The 16,001-nt window shown below is 40.1% G+C and overlaps 3 protein-coding genes across 4 annotated transcripts; 1 reads left to right on the top strand and 2 right to left on the bottom strand.

Annotated features, from left to right (window-relative positions):
- Window positions 1-820: 820 nt before the first annotated feature.
- On the bottom strand, window positions 821-4,101 carry dscc1 (DNA replication and sister chromatid cohesion 1). Its single transcript, XM_079343207.1, has 9 exons — window positions 3,780-4,101; window positions 3,216-3,384; window positions 3,004-3,138; window positions 2,773-2,863; window positions 2,490-2,628; window positions 2,233-2,285; window positions 1,969-2,123; window positions 1,399-1,547; window positions 821-1,277 (listed from the first exon to the last, which is right to left on the bottom strand). Exons 1-9 carry the CDS (start codon window positions 3,947-3,949, stop codon window positions 1,166-1,168), a joined length of 1,173 nt encoding a protein of 390 aa, XP_079199333.1. The 5' UTR covers window positions 3,950-4,101; the 3' UTR covers window positions 821-1,165.
- A 204-nt stretch (window positions 4,102-4,305) lies between these two features.
- mrpl13 (mitochondrial ribosomal protein L13) lies at window positions 4,306-13,918 on the top strand (the record flags this gene model as incomplete). 2 transcript variants are annotated; one of them, XM_079343210.1, is made up of 7 exons in its annotated part: window positions 4,306-4,432; window positions 5,093-5,216; window positions 6,412-6,505; window positions 6,681-6,741; window positions 8,457-8,543; window positions 8,977-9,098; window positions 13,334-13,918. In XM_079343210.1, exons 1-7 carry the CDS (start codon window positions 4,406-4,408, stop codon window positions 13,356-13,358), a joined length of 540 nt encoding a protein of 179 aa, XP_079199336.1. In that variant the 5' UTR covers window positions 4,306-4,405. The 2 variants fall into 2 exon arrangements, with proteins under 2 accessions (XP_079199336.1, XP_079199337.1); XM_079343211.1 differs by lacking the exon at window positions 13,334-13,918 and having other exon boundaries at window positions 8,977-9,102.
- Window positions 13,919-14,481: 563 nt separating this feature from the next.
- On the bottom strand, window positions 14,482-15,576 carry LOC306823594 (uncharacterized protein; the record flags this gene model as incomplete). The annotated part of the gene is made up of 1 exon (XM_079343212.1): window positions 14,482-15,576. The coding sequence occupies one exon, from the start codon at window positions 15,574-15,576 to the stop codon at window positions 15,205-15,207; it is 372 nt and encodes a 123-aa protein (XP_079199338.1). The 3' UTR covers window positions 14,482-15,204.
- Window positions 15,577-16,001: the final 425 nt, after the last annotated feature.

Genomic DNA, 16,001 nt, shown 5'->3' on the forward strand with positions numbered 1-16,001 from the left:
AAACTTTTTTATAATTTGGGGAAATAATGAAAGTGATTGAATCAAAACAATCTGTAAATCATTTATTCTCGATCTCTTGGTTTCTATGTGAGTATTTTGTAACGATTGAATGCAAGCAGAACAAACATACTGTTTTACTAAGTCAATTATATATGAAAATCATAAAGCATAGAGCACCACCTTGTGGACACATTTCAGCATGGCACTTTATAATGTCCTTGTATTTCCTTTGTTACTCTGTTCAGGCCAAATAGTTCGTAGCCAACCATGGCCTGTTGATAAGGATGTATAAAACAAACTTGTACTTCCTACTCTTTGTATTAGCAGAGATAAAAGTTAGCCTCTTGAACAAAATCTAACTTTATAGGGAGCAAATGAGAAACTAAAGGAAGTAACTCCAAATTAATCTTTACTTTATAATAGAAAAAAACGAACTAGCTAATAGTTCACTGTAAGTTAATGGGGGGGGAAATTGCCAGTTTCTAGAGAACCAATGTCGAATTAACAAGGAGATACTATGAGTTAACAATTTGTTCATGGTTAAAAATGATTTGGCATAAATACAAGGGAACCAATGTGGGGTTGATGAGAAACAAGCTAGATTACTGTTGGTCTATTTTTTTTAATTTTTTAATTTGAACAACTGCTGAACAAATGAGGGGCCTACCAGTTTACCATTAGTTCAAACTAAAAGATTGCCACAGTGTGCGAGTGCAGGTGTGTTTATCCTCAGGTTGAGTTATGGATTTAGTTTGCTTTATAGTCTACATGTTTTTCTTTCACAATATTTCAATAAAAACAAACAACCAATGCAACAATACAACAAAAATGTATTTTATTACCAACATGAAGCATTCTTTGACAGACAATATGAAATCAAAAAAAGCAAAGGTCAAGATTTATAGTGATGACTCAAGGTTTATACTTATGACTTTTCTTTCATATTTGAATCTGTCATTTTTATTTATTCTTTTAAAATCAGTCATGTTTTTTCCAATACTCAACAAGCTAGTGAGTGGAACTAAAACGATACAGTTGACCGATTTAATCAGGAGTTTTTAAGAACAGGAAGAGGTTACCGGTAAATAGTTTTGATATTTGCTAAAGTCACTCATGGAATGAACAAAACTACTTTTGTATTGACATAACTTAACAGTGGCTGTGTTCATGTAGCCACAGGCCGCCTGGAGTTGAAGACCTTTACACCATTTTGCATTGAAGATCGGGCATATTTAGTCAGCAGGGCTCCGGTCGTTTGTTTCTCACCACACAGGTCCCTGAGTTGTGGAGAATAGCACAGAAGCAATTATAATCTATGAGAACACTTCAAAAATAAATGTTGATAAGACAAATTCCTGCTACTTCATTTTTAATGTATGAAGAATGGATAAAACTTACTGGATGTATGGGGTGATATCTTCCTCTGTCCATTTTTCTCTCAGTGTAAAGAGGTGGTTAAAGCGCTCCAGCGTGTCCTCTGGGAGATCATCCACCTTCAGCAGGCAGATGGTTTCTGGACGAGACGTGCGATCCACCAAGGCAACACTCTGGAAGATTTACAAAGCCATCAAAAAGTGAAACCAGTTTCTTGAGAGAATAAGCAGAAAGAAACAGCAGCTGCAGCGAGTTGCTCTTTTGAGACTGTGTCATGATGCGTTTGTTGTCTTGTGTGAAGCACTTTGAATTGTTGCTGAAATGTGCTTTATAGATAATGACAATGTCTCTTTGGATCAGAGAGCAGGAAATGCAAACAGAGACTCACGATGGAAGACTCTGAGCCAGAGACAATTTGAAGATGCATCACTCAAAGGAAAAGTGTTTTTCTGATAGACAAGTTTTTTTCTTCAATTGTTTGATTCAATAGAACTACGTACAAAAAACCTGTATCCAAAAATGTAAAACACATAGATTCTTTTAGATCCTTTTCTTCTTCCCAGCAGGTAGCATGTGAGAGAGCCACACACTCACCTTCAGCTGCTCCAGTCTCGTGCTCATGCCGTCCGGGACGCTCTGCTGCCAGACTTCCTGAAACTCCCTCAGATTGAATTTGACGGCGTTCTGCAGCAAAAGCAGTGCAGTGGCCCGACACACTTTATCCTCATGTAGTGTGTAAAAAACGTTGTCTATTTTGACAAAGGAACACATCACAAAGTAAGTGTATTACACTTTTAGACCATTTTAATAACTACAAAATGTCAACTAGTTCAGTCTTGAGAAATTATTTTACTTTACCGTCTTCAGTATAGCGTTTCCCGTAGCAGTTCAAACAGTGCTCAATCATCTCTCTGTGAAAGATAAAAGAGAACTTGACTCAGAATCTGACTCAGCATCTTTTATACTCAATAAGACCTAAATCACATGGCCAGTACGAGGCCCATTGGTGGTGTATTATCTTTTTGTTTTTCAAGCCCAAAAAGTAATCTCGAGTTATAACTTTATATTTTTCTCTATATTTTGCATGACTATGAGGTTCACAGATGTTAACATACTTTGGTTCCAGTGGGCTTAACTCCTCTAAACTGGCTTCAAGAGGAACCTTGTTTAGGGACCAGGACTCAGAATCCACCAGCTGAGTCACGTGACCCAGCAGCTTCATCTCGTAGTCAAAGTCCAGCACACGCCAGTAACCTGGAAGAGAGAGAAAACAAACGCTCCCTCTAAACAACCGGAAGGTTTCTGTTTTCTATTTGTTCGCTGCCTGAACCTTAACGGAACATTCCATGTACAGTGTCATTTATTTTTTATTTGGTTATGATAAAATAAAGTGTTTACCATCTATCTGGCAGGCGTTGATTATCTCTAAGTTGGTCTTTATCTCTTCCTCACTGGCCTGGATCCTCTCCAACAGATCCTGCATGGTGAACTGGTACCAGTAGAAAAAACAGTTACAAAGAAACTAGATTAAAACAGGTTCCTCTGCAGGTGTTTCACCTAACATATTCATTTGTTTATGTCATGTTCTTTGTGTGCAGTTATACAAGATGAACTGTAAAATGAATTCACCCTGGTTTCTGTATTCTCCTCCTGCCCCCCTACAGCAGGTCCCTCATAAGGATTCTCCATTAAAAGCCTCTTCAGTTTCTTAAGCTTCGGACGTTGTTTACGCAGTTCCCAGTAGCTGTTACAAAATCCCCATATCTGCAACAGAAGAAGTATATTATCAGTGTGAGAGATTCATAAATGGTTGTGTTAGTTTGAGGGACTCAGTTCAGTACCTGTCTGTGCTCCACATGAGAGCTTTCCTGACTGCTGGTCAGCTCGTCTGGTGTTCTGCAGCCCGGTACAAACAGCAGCATGTTGGATGTGTCAGCTATTTTTAGATTGTAGGTCTTGTCACCGCTACAAAGAACTGCATGTTCCTCCTTGTCCCCTCGAATCACAAGGCTGGACAAAGAGAGACACATTTAACACAGGAGGAATTCATTTGAAGTTTGTTTACATCAGTCCAGGTCATACATATTGTGCGATTACATTGCAGGTCAGTTTGATTCTTCATTCTTTATTACAACAACAAGGAGACTCTCTTAGTTCAGAAAGAAAAACAAAACAATCTGAAAAATGTTCATTTAAATTATTTAAGTAGAGATTATCCAAAAGACTTGCCCACCAAAAATATATGAATCATTGTTTGTAGCTGCTTTTTCAGATTTTAATTGAACACTTTTTGAGATAGTTTTCAGATGAAACAGGTGTTTAAATATATAAACTTAAGAATAATCAACAATAGATCAGGTTTAATTAAAGATCAGAACTACACACAGATAATACATTAAAGTTACCTTTGGCCAGCTTCTATGTGTTTGCAAAGGTTCTCGTCCAACTCCATCAGACAGTAGTCTGCAGATGAGACATTTTCTCCAAAAGACAGACACTGGATTGTTTTCTGCAGATCCTCTTCTTTCAATTTGGCGATTTGCAGAGTGGCCTGAACCTCCTCCAAACTTCTCATCCTGCCTCACAAGGTCACTTTCAATGTTGTCGTGAATAACTCTTCACTCGCCAAACAAACCCGCCTTAGTAAAAACTAAAATAAAGATAAAGTTCCTCACAGAAATGTCCAATGTCTGTCAAACTTCCCCGCGTTCTTTGTCGCAGGAAGGAAGTGTAAACTAAGATACGACGTCAAAATAGGACCGGGTAGAAACTATTCTTTGACAGATCAGATGTAAAATGCCTGAATTATTTTTCATTTACTTAAAGCTTGTCATTGGGATGCTGCAATATTCAACAAAAGTGTAGTAACAAAATTAGGTCTGTCATTGCAACATGGGCTTTACATAGATAGAAACATTAGGAAAAAACTAATCACAGTTTGTGTTTCAGTCGGTATCATTTAGCAGGCGGACCGCTGTTCACGTTGGTTGGGGGTCAAATGTTTTGAGGATGTGCTGGTAGTGTCATCGGCATGTCAAGTTTCTCTAGATCTGCCCAGGTAATATCCATGCGCATTAACATCGTATTATTATTGATCAAAAATGCACCGACATGAGATGTTTTAATTAAAGTGAAGCGTTACTATGGTTACAAAAGAGCGCGTGCTAGCTAACAAGCTGTGGCCTCGGTGTGTGAGATGTGATTCATGGGTGTCAATAAAACTCTTTAAAGACTAATGTATCTAACGAGCAGTCACACTACACTTTTAGTGTAATCTAGATGAACTCTTTAATGTGCCCACACCTTTACCATTAGCCTTAACTGTAGACCACACTCATCAACCTCTGATCACCTCTGATCACCTCAGCTTTATTGGACATTATTTTATCACATATCGTGTTTTATTATTTACTTTAATTCAAATGTGTGCAATGGACCTAAACAATGATTATAGTAATAGTAACTTGCTGGCTTTGAAAGCGTCAAGGCTAAATCAATAATTCCTTATCTAATTCTAAATATCATGGTCTATTTGGTTTTACTCTGAACATCACTTAACTCTGCTGTGACAATGATGCAACATATCTAATCCCTGAAACCGAAGCTGCTAAATGGAATTCAGCATCATTTATTGTGTCTTAGTGGCCAGCGATGGCAAAATATGAGTCATTATAATCAAATAAAAATCTGTTTCTCATGTTTTTTTTTCTTATTTCAGCAATGGGCGACCTTTGCTCGGTCCTGGTTCCTGATTGATGCCAGGATGCAGCCGCCAGGAAAGATCGCAAGCATGTCCTCTATTAGACTACAGGGCAAACACAAGCCTATCTACCATGCACTGAGTGAGTGGGAGTACAGTCTATTACAAAACAGCTTTTTCTTCTTTTAAGAAATCACAACAGCCCTTATAGAAGGGGAATATTGCAAAAAAAATAATAATCTGGGAATAAATTCCTTTCCTCTTGGGGTGCATGAAACACTGAGAGGGGGGTTGAAAGATGCTTTCCATCACAAGCCTGCAGAGGGTCCCAATCCCCACTTTAAGAACAGTAGAGTGTGGAGAAGACCTTAGACCTAGACCCCTCAGACATCTGACAATGTGGTGCAGTATTTTTTAACTAGTATTTGAGATGTTAAAATCAACATATAAAGCGATTTTAAATTTACATGTAAAAGTGGGCGTGGCCATTTTTACACCAAGGAGTTGATTTTGTGCAAAACAAATGTTTGCAATGGATTCAGAATCCTAAAGAACTCCTAGTTTGACCCCTCACAAGCTACCTAAAGCAAACTCAACCTTTTCAATTTTTCACCAATAAGGTTCCAGGTACCCCGACTTTGAGCCGCCTTCACGGATTTTCCTCCAGGAGTTGGATTTGAATGTTTTTATATTATTATAAGACACCTCTATGAACACGTTTGTGAAGAAATCCTTTGGCAAGGAATTTATTCCCAGATTTGTGAAATATCTGATAAAAATCCCTTATTATTAGTTTAACATTGATGCTTTAGGAATATAACAGTCAATCACTTCAAACCTTATTTGTCCAGTACCTTTCAGACAAATTCTATTGTAGTTCAGAGTGCTTGACAGGAGAGTAGAAAAGTGATCGACTAAAGGTAGTTTGAAAAATGAAAATGTATAGAGAAATGCACACAAGTAACAATTCAACAAAATAAAAGATAGATAGTAAAAATAAAGAAGATAAGAATGACATTTATATGATGATTGAAACAATAAAATGTTCATTTAAAAGAATAATTGTTTAGACTAAAGAATATGTAAGTGATCATCCAATTAAAAAGTATGACACAAACAGCTGGAAGTCTGTCCTGCCACAAGATGGCACTAGAGGATGACATGAAAGTATTTGTTTCCACTTTACGATCAAGCGATGTTCTCACAACACTCTGTATGTTTGGAAGAAAAGTCTTATTAGTGAAGAGCGCTAGGAGCTGTTATCATTGAACCTGTCTGTCATTGTTTTCAAATACTGTCTAGTATTCATTTCAACCATTTATGGAACGTCTTTGCAGGTGACATCGGTGACCACGTTGTAATAATCAACTCACGACACATAGCTTTCTCCGGAAACAAATGGGAGCAGAAAGTCTATTCATCACACTCGGGGTAAGTTCATGCTGGGGTCATATGAAGGTTTTTGTATGGTATGCCTCATGTATCTTTGTCACTGTTACAGTATGTGGGTCATTGCCTTTCTTTTCACCTGATGCCACCAGAGGGCCAGAAGACTGTGTTTCTTGCATTAGCAGTGCCCTGGCTAATCTTGCCTTTCTTTCCAAAGATATCCAGGCGGATTCAAACAAGTCACAGCTGCCCAGATGCACCAAAAAGACCCAAAAGCTGTAAGTGCTGTCTATCAGTATTATCCCTTTTTTAATTCTTATTAAACATGATGGTTCTAAATGTCAGGAGATGCCACTGCCACATACCTTACAACGTGATTTTTAAATTCTACTTAACGTATAATTTAACCCACATTCTGAGAGATTAGTTTACTTTCGATGTCAGCCATGTGCAGTGCAGAGTAGGTGCAGTGACATTTATCCCTTCCTTCACATGTGCATACTAATGTGAAGAGCAGGGATTAACCAGCCGAGGATCAGTGAAGGTGATGGTGTGGTTGTTGAGCTCAGTTTAAGGACCGTTACCTGCAGTGTTAGTCATGTTACATATTCATTAGTGTCAGAAAGTCTACATTGTGTTACACACTACCTTCTGTTTGTCACATTCAGAACTTCATGTGACCTACAGAGGAATCATGAATGAGAGTCTTGTCACATCTGTTGTATAAAACTTGACCGCTTTGTCACATGAACAGTTATAACATGAATAGCGTCAGTGTGTGTATTGCTCTTACAGTCATTTCTCTCAATATTTAGCTTTATTGTTGTACAAAAAAAATATTTTTGATGAGGTGACATGTTTGTTGCACAAATTATTATTAGCTGGTAGTTATTTTTAAAATGTTCTGCTTACACAAAAATTTAAGAAATGCAGTAAAATTGTAATTGATGTGGATGGATGTTCTTGATCTGATCCCAATCTGGGAAATGGTGGTGTTACAGCAGCAGGGTTAAATGGTAAGTGGACTTGAGCTTGTGTAGTGTTTCTTTTTAGTCTTGACTACTCAAAGCCCTTTTACACACCCACACATTCACACACTGTTGGCAGCAGCTGCCACGTAAAGTGTCCATCAGTATTAATGAATCCATTCATACACGTTCATACACATTCATACACAGCTGGTGAAGCAGGGGGAGCAACTTAGGGTTAAATGTCTTTAGCCGAGGACACATGGGACATGTGGCTGCTGGAGCTGGAGATCATTATCCTTAAGTTGACGGAGCAAACGCAGCACCAATGATTTAAACACAAATCAAAAATGAACCCTAACAATAGAAGAAAACAACTTAACCGTAAAAAAAAAAAAAATCAGAAACATAATCATATCACAGTCATATTTAAAAGTGATGGTGCCATTCTGGTCTCTGTAGCTTTTACATTTTGCTACAGAGTGTGACATGACCATATGGTATCATGATTCTGATTTGGTCATTTTGAAATAAAGGGAACATGGTACTTTAGACTATTTCTCCCACCCAATTCAGACTTACTAAAAGAACCAAAAGAAGATTAGATGTGGGTTGGCATGGCAACATTGCTCTTCAAATGGATTTAAAGTGAAGGCAGACAGTTTTTGACACAGCTAATCAAATGACTATTAAAGTTGTATCTTGTGAAGCATAAAACGTCATGTGATAACATGAACGTGTTTCCAACTTTGCTGCTGGCTCTTTTGGCGATGCAGGCTTCAGGCCAGCCGGCGGACACACAGACACGTGTCCTGATGGTGGTTTCGAAAAAAATTAGGTTTAGAGGGTTGGCGAGCAGCGAGGGACAAATGGAATTGAACAGATGACTGATTTGTCCGCATTACCTCTGTGTCCAACATTCTCTTTCCAAAAAAAACTCTGTCCAATATCTTGGTCCAGTAATATTTTCCAAGTCTGATTCACTTTTATGCAATAACCTTTTTCAATGTGCTTCCTCTCACCAGATTGTGAAGTTAGCCATTTATGGCATGCTGCCTCGGAATCTGCAACGACGCACCATGATGGAGAGACTACACATCTTTCCTGATGATGTAAGTCCAGTTTTGTACTACCTGTCTGAACTAATGAGTCTTTAGACAGACGACCGTACGCCAGTCCATGAACCATGCAGGCTAATAATGAAGGACAGTCTGAAAGAGGACACATAATGTGGACTGAATTGATATCATTTTCTAGAAAATAAAAAGTTGTATTAGTTTTAGTATTTTGGGAGGTCTAATTTAACCGTTAGTCCGACGTTTATACCCAATGGTTAAATAAATCAGGAGGCACACACCCACGTGTAATACTGAAGAGAATGACTGTCAGTACTGGAGTGATGGGTCTAAAACTCCCTTCAATTTCTGAAAAGAAAATCAGTTTATTTTCTTTCCTTCTTTTGACCTTCTTGAGCTCATCCTCCTTTGAGTTCATCCTGCTTACTTTTTTTGTTAATACCTAATAAATCTTCTGTTCACTAACTAGGAGCTGCCAGATGAGATCCGTGCCAACCTGACAGAAGAGCTGCCTCAACCCAGAAAAATCCCGAAGAAGCTCAGCGAGTACACCCAGGAGGAGATAGACGCCTTCCCCAGTCTGTGGACACCGTAAGTACAGACACTATACACACAGTGAGCATACTGTACATGGACATTTAGAGGGGGGATGCTGAGAGGAGATGAACATTTGTATTACTGTATTACAGAGAGAACCAGGATTACAAAAACCATAAACTCTCTGAGCTTCTTTCTGCTCTTCAAACACATGAACCATTCTGTTTGTGTGCAATGTCACATTTTATATACAGCATAAAATGAACACGACCTTCTGTAGTGAAACACAGACACACAAGTAACACACCATTAACACAGAACACCTTCTGCTCTTTCTTTCTGTTTACCACATCACTGGAAAGCCGAGTGGAATGAACAACAACATACAGTAGTTTGGAGGCTTTTAGATGCAATAGCTTTTCTGCCTGCTGGGATGAATATATCACACAAAAGCTGTTTTCACATTGTGCACTCCTGAAGATTTCAAGATCATTTCACGAGGACGGCCCCGGCTATACCAGTCGAATGGGAGCAGGAACGGGGGAGTCTCCTGAGGCAAGACATGGATAGCATACTGGCAAAAAAGAAAATGTAATGCAGCGGTGTACAGAGGGATCAAAGCAGTCGCGTGCTAACAGTTGATGGTCGCGCACCGATCTCCTGTAATAAAAGTCAACAGCGGCAGGTTGGAGGGGAAACATGGCTCCACTTATCAGCATGGCAGACAGTTTAGAAACCACTGGAAAGGAGTAGCGCAGGTGCATTTAGTAGTTTTTGGTGTATAGATATCCTGAAGGATTCCCCCTAAGAAAGGTCGAAAGAGGTTTCAAACAGCTCTATTCAAATCATCACGGCCAGGGTTCTCTAACCTCTAACTTCCTAAGGGAAATCTGCAAACTGCTGGGGATTAGTCCTTACCACCTGCAAACAGAGGGACAGACTTGGACCAGTAGCTCCCCTTCTTAGGTTTTGCCTACAGAGATGGGGCCACGTGTGTCAACTGGTTTGTAGCCATTCCAGCTCCTGTACAGTCAAGCAGATCGCTGCTCACTGAATCAGCTGTTTAAGTAATGCTCAACTGCTCATTTACCTTTAAATTGTTATTTTAAAATGACCTGACAAACCGTTTTGACAAAGAATATCACCTGGGTGTCATCGCCTTCACTTTGTTGTACTTTGAGGCTCTAATACGCACACACGCTCAAACTATCATTCCTGGTTGTGTTTGTGAAGAGCAGCCAGAAGGGGGCGATGTTGATGTGAACATGCTCTCACTTTGCTCTTTTCTTAACACCCTGCCTCTCTTACTTATTTTTCCTAAAGTAGAGGGTGGTGATCTTATTTGCTTGTTGGACTGCTGAGTCACTTCAGATGAATAAAACGATAACATATGCTACAAAGGCGGCAGAAAATGTTCAGAAATTGAACATTAAAAAAAAGAAGGAAAAAAAAAAAGATCAGCGTTTTGTAGACAAGTAAATGAATTCAGCCTCAAACTCCCCCAGCAGATGGCGAGGAAAGGAACACCATTGTGGACTTGACTTTCAGAGGAGAGGCACAGTGGGTGGTGTGTCGCTGGTCTTTAACCAGCACAGTCAAATCTTTATGTTAATGAGGGCGTGGGATTAAATGCTCACATATTGCAGCTCTTTCTTTGCCAGCAGTGAGCAGTGTAATGATTTTCCACAGATCTCTGCTGTTTTCACTCTCTGACTAGGCAGCGGGGTAGGCATGAATAGATCCAGTTTAAACGCTTACCAAAAGCCTGTTTTGATTTTTTTTTTTTTTTTCCGGCCATTTTGACGTTTTTGACAGTTTGCTGACCCACGTTTGGAAAAATCCAATGTCAACTTTTTCATTGTAACTACAAACTCATGTGGCCGGTGAGTGAACGACTGTTATCAGCCAGTTTGTGGCACAATGAACAGAGGAAAGGAGCAGCAGTTTGACTCCTCCGGATGAAGTCATGTAAGTCTCAGATAGAAGAGTGAGCATCAACACTAGTTATTATAACCCAAATTCACATTTTGGTGATCATTTTCTGTGTTGTTTGCTGCTTCATGACGTGATGTTACATTCTTGTGAGCTCCCTTGAAAAAGCTTGATAGATAACAATGTAACGGGCCACCAGCTTGTGTCTGCAGGTTTATTGTGTAACTCTTTGAAAAGTCCCAAAACACTTGAACTGAAACGGTGAAATGTCACACACTTATGTGGAAGGTCAGTCGTTCCCATCTTTTCTCTGACTGTTTTGGGACGTTCAAGGTTTCTCTGTGGGTGGCGAGAGAGCATCTGTTATTTGGCATAATCATATTCATTGCTTTTTTGAGGAAAGTATTTTCCGGCTGCAGATTAGACTGACATGGTGACCTGCGGGTTTTTGCCCTCGTGATAATGTCGTCCTGTTGCATTTCCGTGGCCTCACCCGTCGTCAACATCACCCCGACAGGTTGAGCGAAACCCCTCTCTCTTCCATCTGCTCAGTGTCCATCACTCCACACCGCCATGGCTCTTCTGTTCATCCAGGTCAGGGGTGTTCCTCTTGTGCTCAAGAAAAAAATCCACCGACAACTTCACTGCTTGTGATCTTGTATCACAAAATAACTCAATCGTGACTCTTCAGTTTGTAAACGTTTATTTTTCACTTAGTATATAATCGAGCTGCACAATGCTGGGCTGTGAGTACCGGTCTCTCTAGAGGACACTGGATCCTTATGGAGTTTATTTCCTGACAGTTTGGTCAGAAACATGTACACCATCAGCCTTTCTGAGGTCATTTTTTAAGGCTATAGAAGTACTTCTATCCCTCTTCGGACAAATGAGCAGATACCAGTCCTGCTCCTGGGTTGATGCCCTTTTACAGCCCTGTTTGAGCTCTTGTGTATCTGCAGGTCTCCTGGTTTGTCCTCCACGCTCTTAAAACTGAGCTGGGAGACAGAAAACCTTCTTGGGACAGCGTGTATGGATGTGCTATCTTGGAGGAGCTGGACTACCTGTGCAACCTGATTGGGCTACAGGCCCCGCCTCATGTTACCAGTACTGACTAGGACACGAGCAGAACACACAACTAAAGAAATAAATCAGGAGGGAGGCCATTCAAAGCCATTTCATTTATTTGGGGGGGGGGGGGGGGGGTGTCTTCTTTTTGCTTCAATAAAACACCTGTCGTCACTTGACTTTGCACTTTGCAAATTCACTCAAAATCTCTTGTACTTCCTAAATGATTAATGTCACAAACATTTAAGTGACCTGGTGTTTAACTGAAGTTATGAAGTGTTCATTTAGCCTTTTTGAGCAGTGGAGTTTACACAATGAGCAAATGATTGACCCATAATGAACAGTGATTCACTACCTTCATGGAACCATTTCAATAAATCTGATGTGGTAAACCCGCCATCTGGTAACACATTTCAAATAGAACACATGATGGATGTGAACAAATAATTAAAAACCCTGACACTGACTATACAGAGAGGGCTGAGAGCCAACGTTCACTTCCTGTGTGTTTGCGCTGTGCCTCGTTCAGGCGTGTACAGCGTGTCTTTATTATGGTCCGTGTTGCTGTCAAAGTGTGTGCTCACATGGTGATGAATGAGCGCCTTCTTATTGTTTACTGCTCCAATCTCCACAGCCAATCAGTGCGTGTGCTCAGGCCTGTCGCTGTGTGGTCACCAAGGTCAAAATAATTCAGGTTTATATAAGAGATGGGGCCTCGAGCTAGTTAATATTCTCTCCTAATCCTATTCATTTTACCGTTCAAATACGTTTGTGTGTGCGTGTGTATATATATGTGTGTGTGTGTATGTGGGGGGGGGAGGCTGAGGTCATCCAGGGCGACTCAATCGTTGCCCTTTATTAAACACATAGTTAATATTCTCTCAGAAAACCTCGAAGCAGAGGCAAAGATTAATGGATACCCCGCCCCTCCCCGTCTAACACACACACACACACACATTTCAGACAGAAAATCAACAACAAACATACTGCTGTAGTTGATAGCAGAGCTATTACAATTGATAACATTTTTGTACTTTGTATCAGCCAATACAACAGACCAGATATCATCAGTCTGCTGCAATCTCTGCCTCAAATTAAAGTGGGAAAAACACAAACAGAGGATGCCGTGTCTGGTCTCATTTTGTAAAGGAAAAAAAAATGGCGCAGATAGGATCTTCCGTGTTGCTCATCTGCAACTTTCTCTCCATGTCTTTCCATGTAAAAATGTAGTTATTTTTCTCAGACTCTTATGCCTCCTCATACTAATGAAATGTCTCATGTTTTCTCCACAGACCTAAGGACTACAAGATGAAATGAAATCAAGACATCCAAACGTGACCAAGGCGCAAAAGGTTTTTCTTTTTAATGTCAGGGACTTTTAAAGAATCCTTTTGAACGTCAGATCTCGTTTAAAGGATTATCAGAGAGTCTGTATTTCTCTGTTTGGATGGAACTTTACAGAAAAACTGTCAGATTGTGTGTAAATCCAGGCAACAGTCCCGGTATCAGAACTTGACTGCTTGGTTAACACAAAATCTGAGCTACCCTTAACATAACAGACATTCCTGTCAGTTTTGTTGCCCCTGACAGAAGAGCTGAATTATTCAGCCGCAGCCTGAGATGAACCCATGTGGCTCAACTCTAATTGATTTTGTCTTAGAACCCGCAGACCTTCATTGGCAGATTAACCTGTTGCTTTGACAACTTCAGGCAATCACTATTTCACTTAAGGGTAGAATAGAAAGTTAAAGTTAGTGAAAATCTTGAGCTTTTTGTCTAGTCGATGTCTGTTAAACTTCCATGGCTTTGTTCAAGTGTAAATCAATTGTGTTTTTGAGAGCGGTAAAAAAAGCCTAATAAACAATTTACAAAACCTTTCCCTGTATAGTAGTGCTTTCCTCAGTCTAATTTTAGCTTGACCTTGTTGCGTGATTAAAGTTGAACAAATGACTCAGTTTTATAGTCTCATTACAGATTTATTGGTTGTAAAAAGCAAAAAAAAAAATAAATAAATAAGTTCATATTGTACTAAAGGGGCGTAGTGGTGACACCAATTCTTGTTAAGTGTTCACGCTGAACAGTTTGAATTTCAAATAAACCAGGACCAGCTCACATCTTCACTTGCAGTTCCTTTGATGCTTGTTTTTACAGACTGTAGCTCAGGAGCAGGGAAGTTTCCGCCCGTGGATCAGTCCTTACAGGGTTTCACTGGAGGGCAACTGACTGTTTTGAGAAATAATTGGATTCAGGTCTGATTCCAGCCAGAGGTCAGGGGTCAACCAGTAGACAAGTGACTGCCACAGTTAGCTGGCCCCACTTCACATAAGAACAATAAACAAGAAAAACAACACAGACTTGTCCTCTTTTAAGGCTGAGTAAGCAAACAGTTAAGTCTTTAAAACAATGACATATTAAAGGACAAAATAGGATGACAGCCAGATTCTTTGGATAAACGTTGAAATTTGACTGAAAACTTTATTGAGTTCCAGTGCCGAGGTAAAGAAACAGTCAGTTCAGGGGGTTTAACTTTAAAAAGTAGTTGGTCAAAAGAAGCAAACACAGTAACATGAAAAAAACAAAACATAAAAAAACAACAACAATTCAATATTTCTTAACAAATTCAAATAAAAACATTGTGGAAGTGGGGGATTCATCTTTATAAAAAGCAGCCTGTACAAATGTTAACAGCTCCTCATCTGTGGTTTTGTTGTGTTAAACAATTGACGTCACATAAATCCGAAACAAGATTCACATGTTCACTTACACACTCGATGGTTGGCTCAAAAGAGACATGCAGCTTCACAAAAAAAAAAAAAAGTTCCAGTCCTAAAATCAGCTTTGAGACGGACGGACACAGCTCTTACCTTTACTGGACAATGCTAACATAGATCAGGCACTTCTTAGACCCCCCCCTTTAACAGAGATATCGTACACGAGTCCACAGAGCTATTTACATCTATGCACCTGGTGGAAGAAACCCCTAAATACATGTGGGGCGGGGGGGGGGATCTCACCACAGTTCCAGAATGGGGAGGTGGGTATGTGCACGTCAGCGTCTGATTTGTTTCCATGTGTCGTTATCATCTTTTGTGTGTGTGTGTGTGTGTGTTGTAGCGTGTGATGCTGAAGCACTTTAGGTAAGTCGATCCTTCCACTAGAGTCCTCACTTTTTATTCTCCTCCATGAGGATGACATCACGGGGAAACCTCCTGGAGACGCCTGGCGACCTCAGCTCTGTGTCTTCAGAGTAGATGGGGCTAGAGCGGTATCCTTGGGACTGTTGGGAGGGCGGTTGGGGGTAGTACTGCGGAGGGTAGCCTCGGTAATAGGGGTCTTGCTCTTCTTCTCCCTCCTCTAGCTCCTCCTCCTCGTCTTCGACTCCTTGGTCACTGTTGTGAGCCACTGTAGCAGGGTTGAATGGCTGGTTGTAGGGCGGGTAGGACTGGTAGCCGCCATGAGGGAGGGGTTGGACTGGGGTGGTGGGAATACTTAGGGTCAGTTTGAGTGAAGGTTTGTCGATCATTGTAGCAAACATTAAACCACCACCAAGGCAGAGTGTAGCAAAGTTAAGGCTTTTTAAAGATTATTTTAAGGCCATGTTGCCTTTATTTGATTAGACAGCTGAGGAAAAGCATAAATGATCAGGAAGAAAAAGAGTGACGGAGACATGCATCAAATGGCAGAGGGCTGCCGTTAAAATTTGGGGCTGCTGCAGTGAGGACTTGGCCTCTTTACACACAGACTCACAAACAGGCTTAATCCAATTCTTTAGGATCATCGAATCACCAATTTCCCTAAACTTTTTAGCAATAAAGAAGTGTTTTTTTAAACAGGAAACATAGAGGCATGTTTGGTTACTTAAAAAAAAAAAATCATATTACGTCAAAGCATGTTTGTGAATCTGAAGAAAAATGATTTATATCCCACAGTGTCTAAAACTGCTTGTTTTTCAGGGAATAA

Source organism: Symphodus melops (assembly GCF_947650265.1).
Source record: "Symphodus melops genome assembly, chromosome: 5".
In the NCBI taxonomy this organism is placed as follows: domain Eukaryota; kingdom Metazoa; phylum Chordata; class Actinopteri; order Labriformes; family Labridae; genus Symphodus; species Symphodus melops.

Excerpts from the sequence above, each read along its gene's own strand:
- dscc1 (XM_079343207.1), bottom strand. The coding sequence starts at position 3,949 with ATGAGAAGTTTGGAGGAGGTTCAGGCCACTCTGCAAATCGCCAAATTG. Across the intron at positions 2,629-2,772 it reads CAACGCCTGCCAGATAGATG|GTTACTGGCGTGTGCTGGAC; the intron begins GTAAACACTTTA and ends TCTCTCTTCCAG. Across the intron at positions 1,278-1,398 it reads GATATCACCCCATACATCCA|GGACCTGTGTGGTGAGAAAC; the intron begins GTAAGTTTTATC and ends TCCACAACTCAG.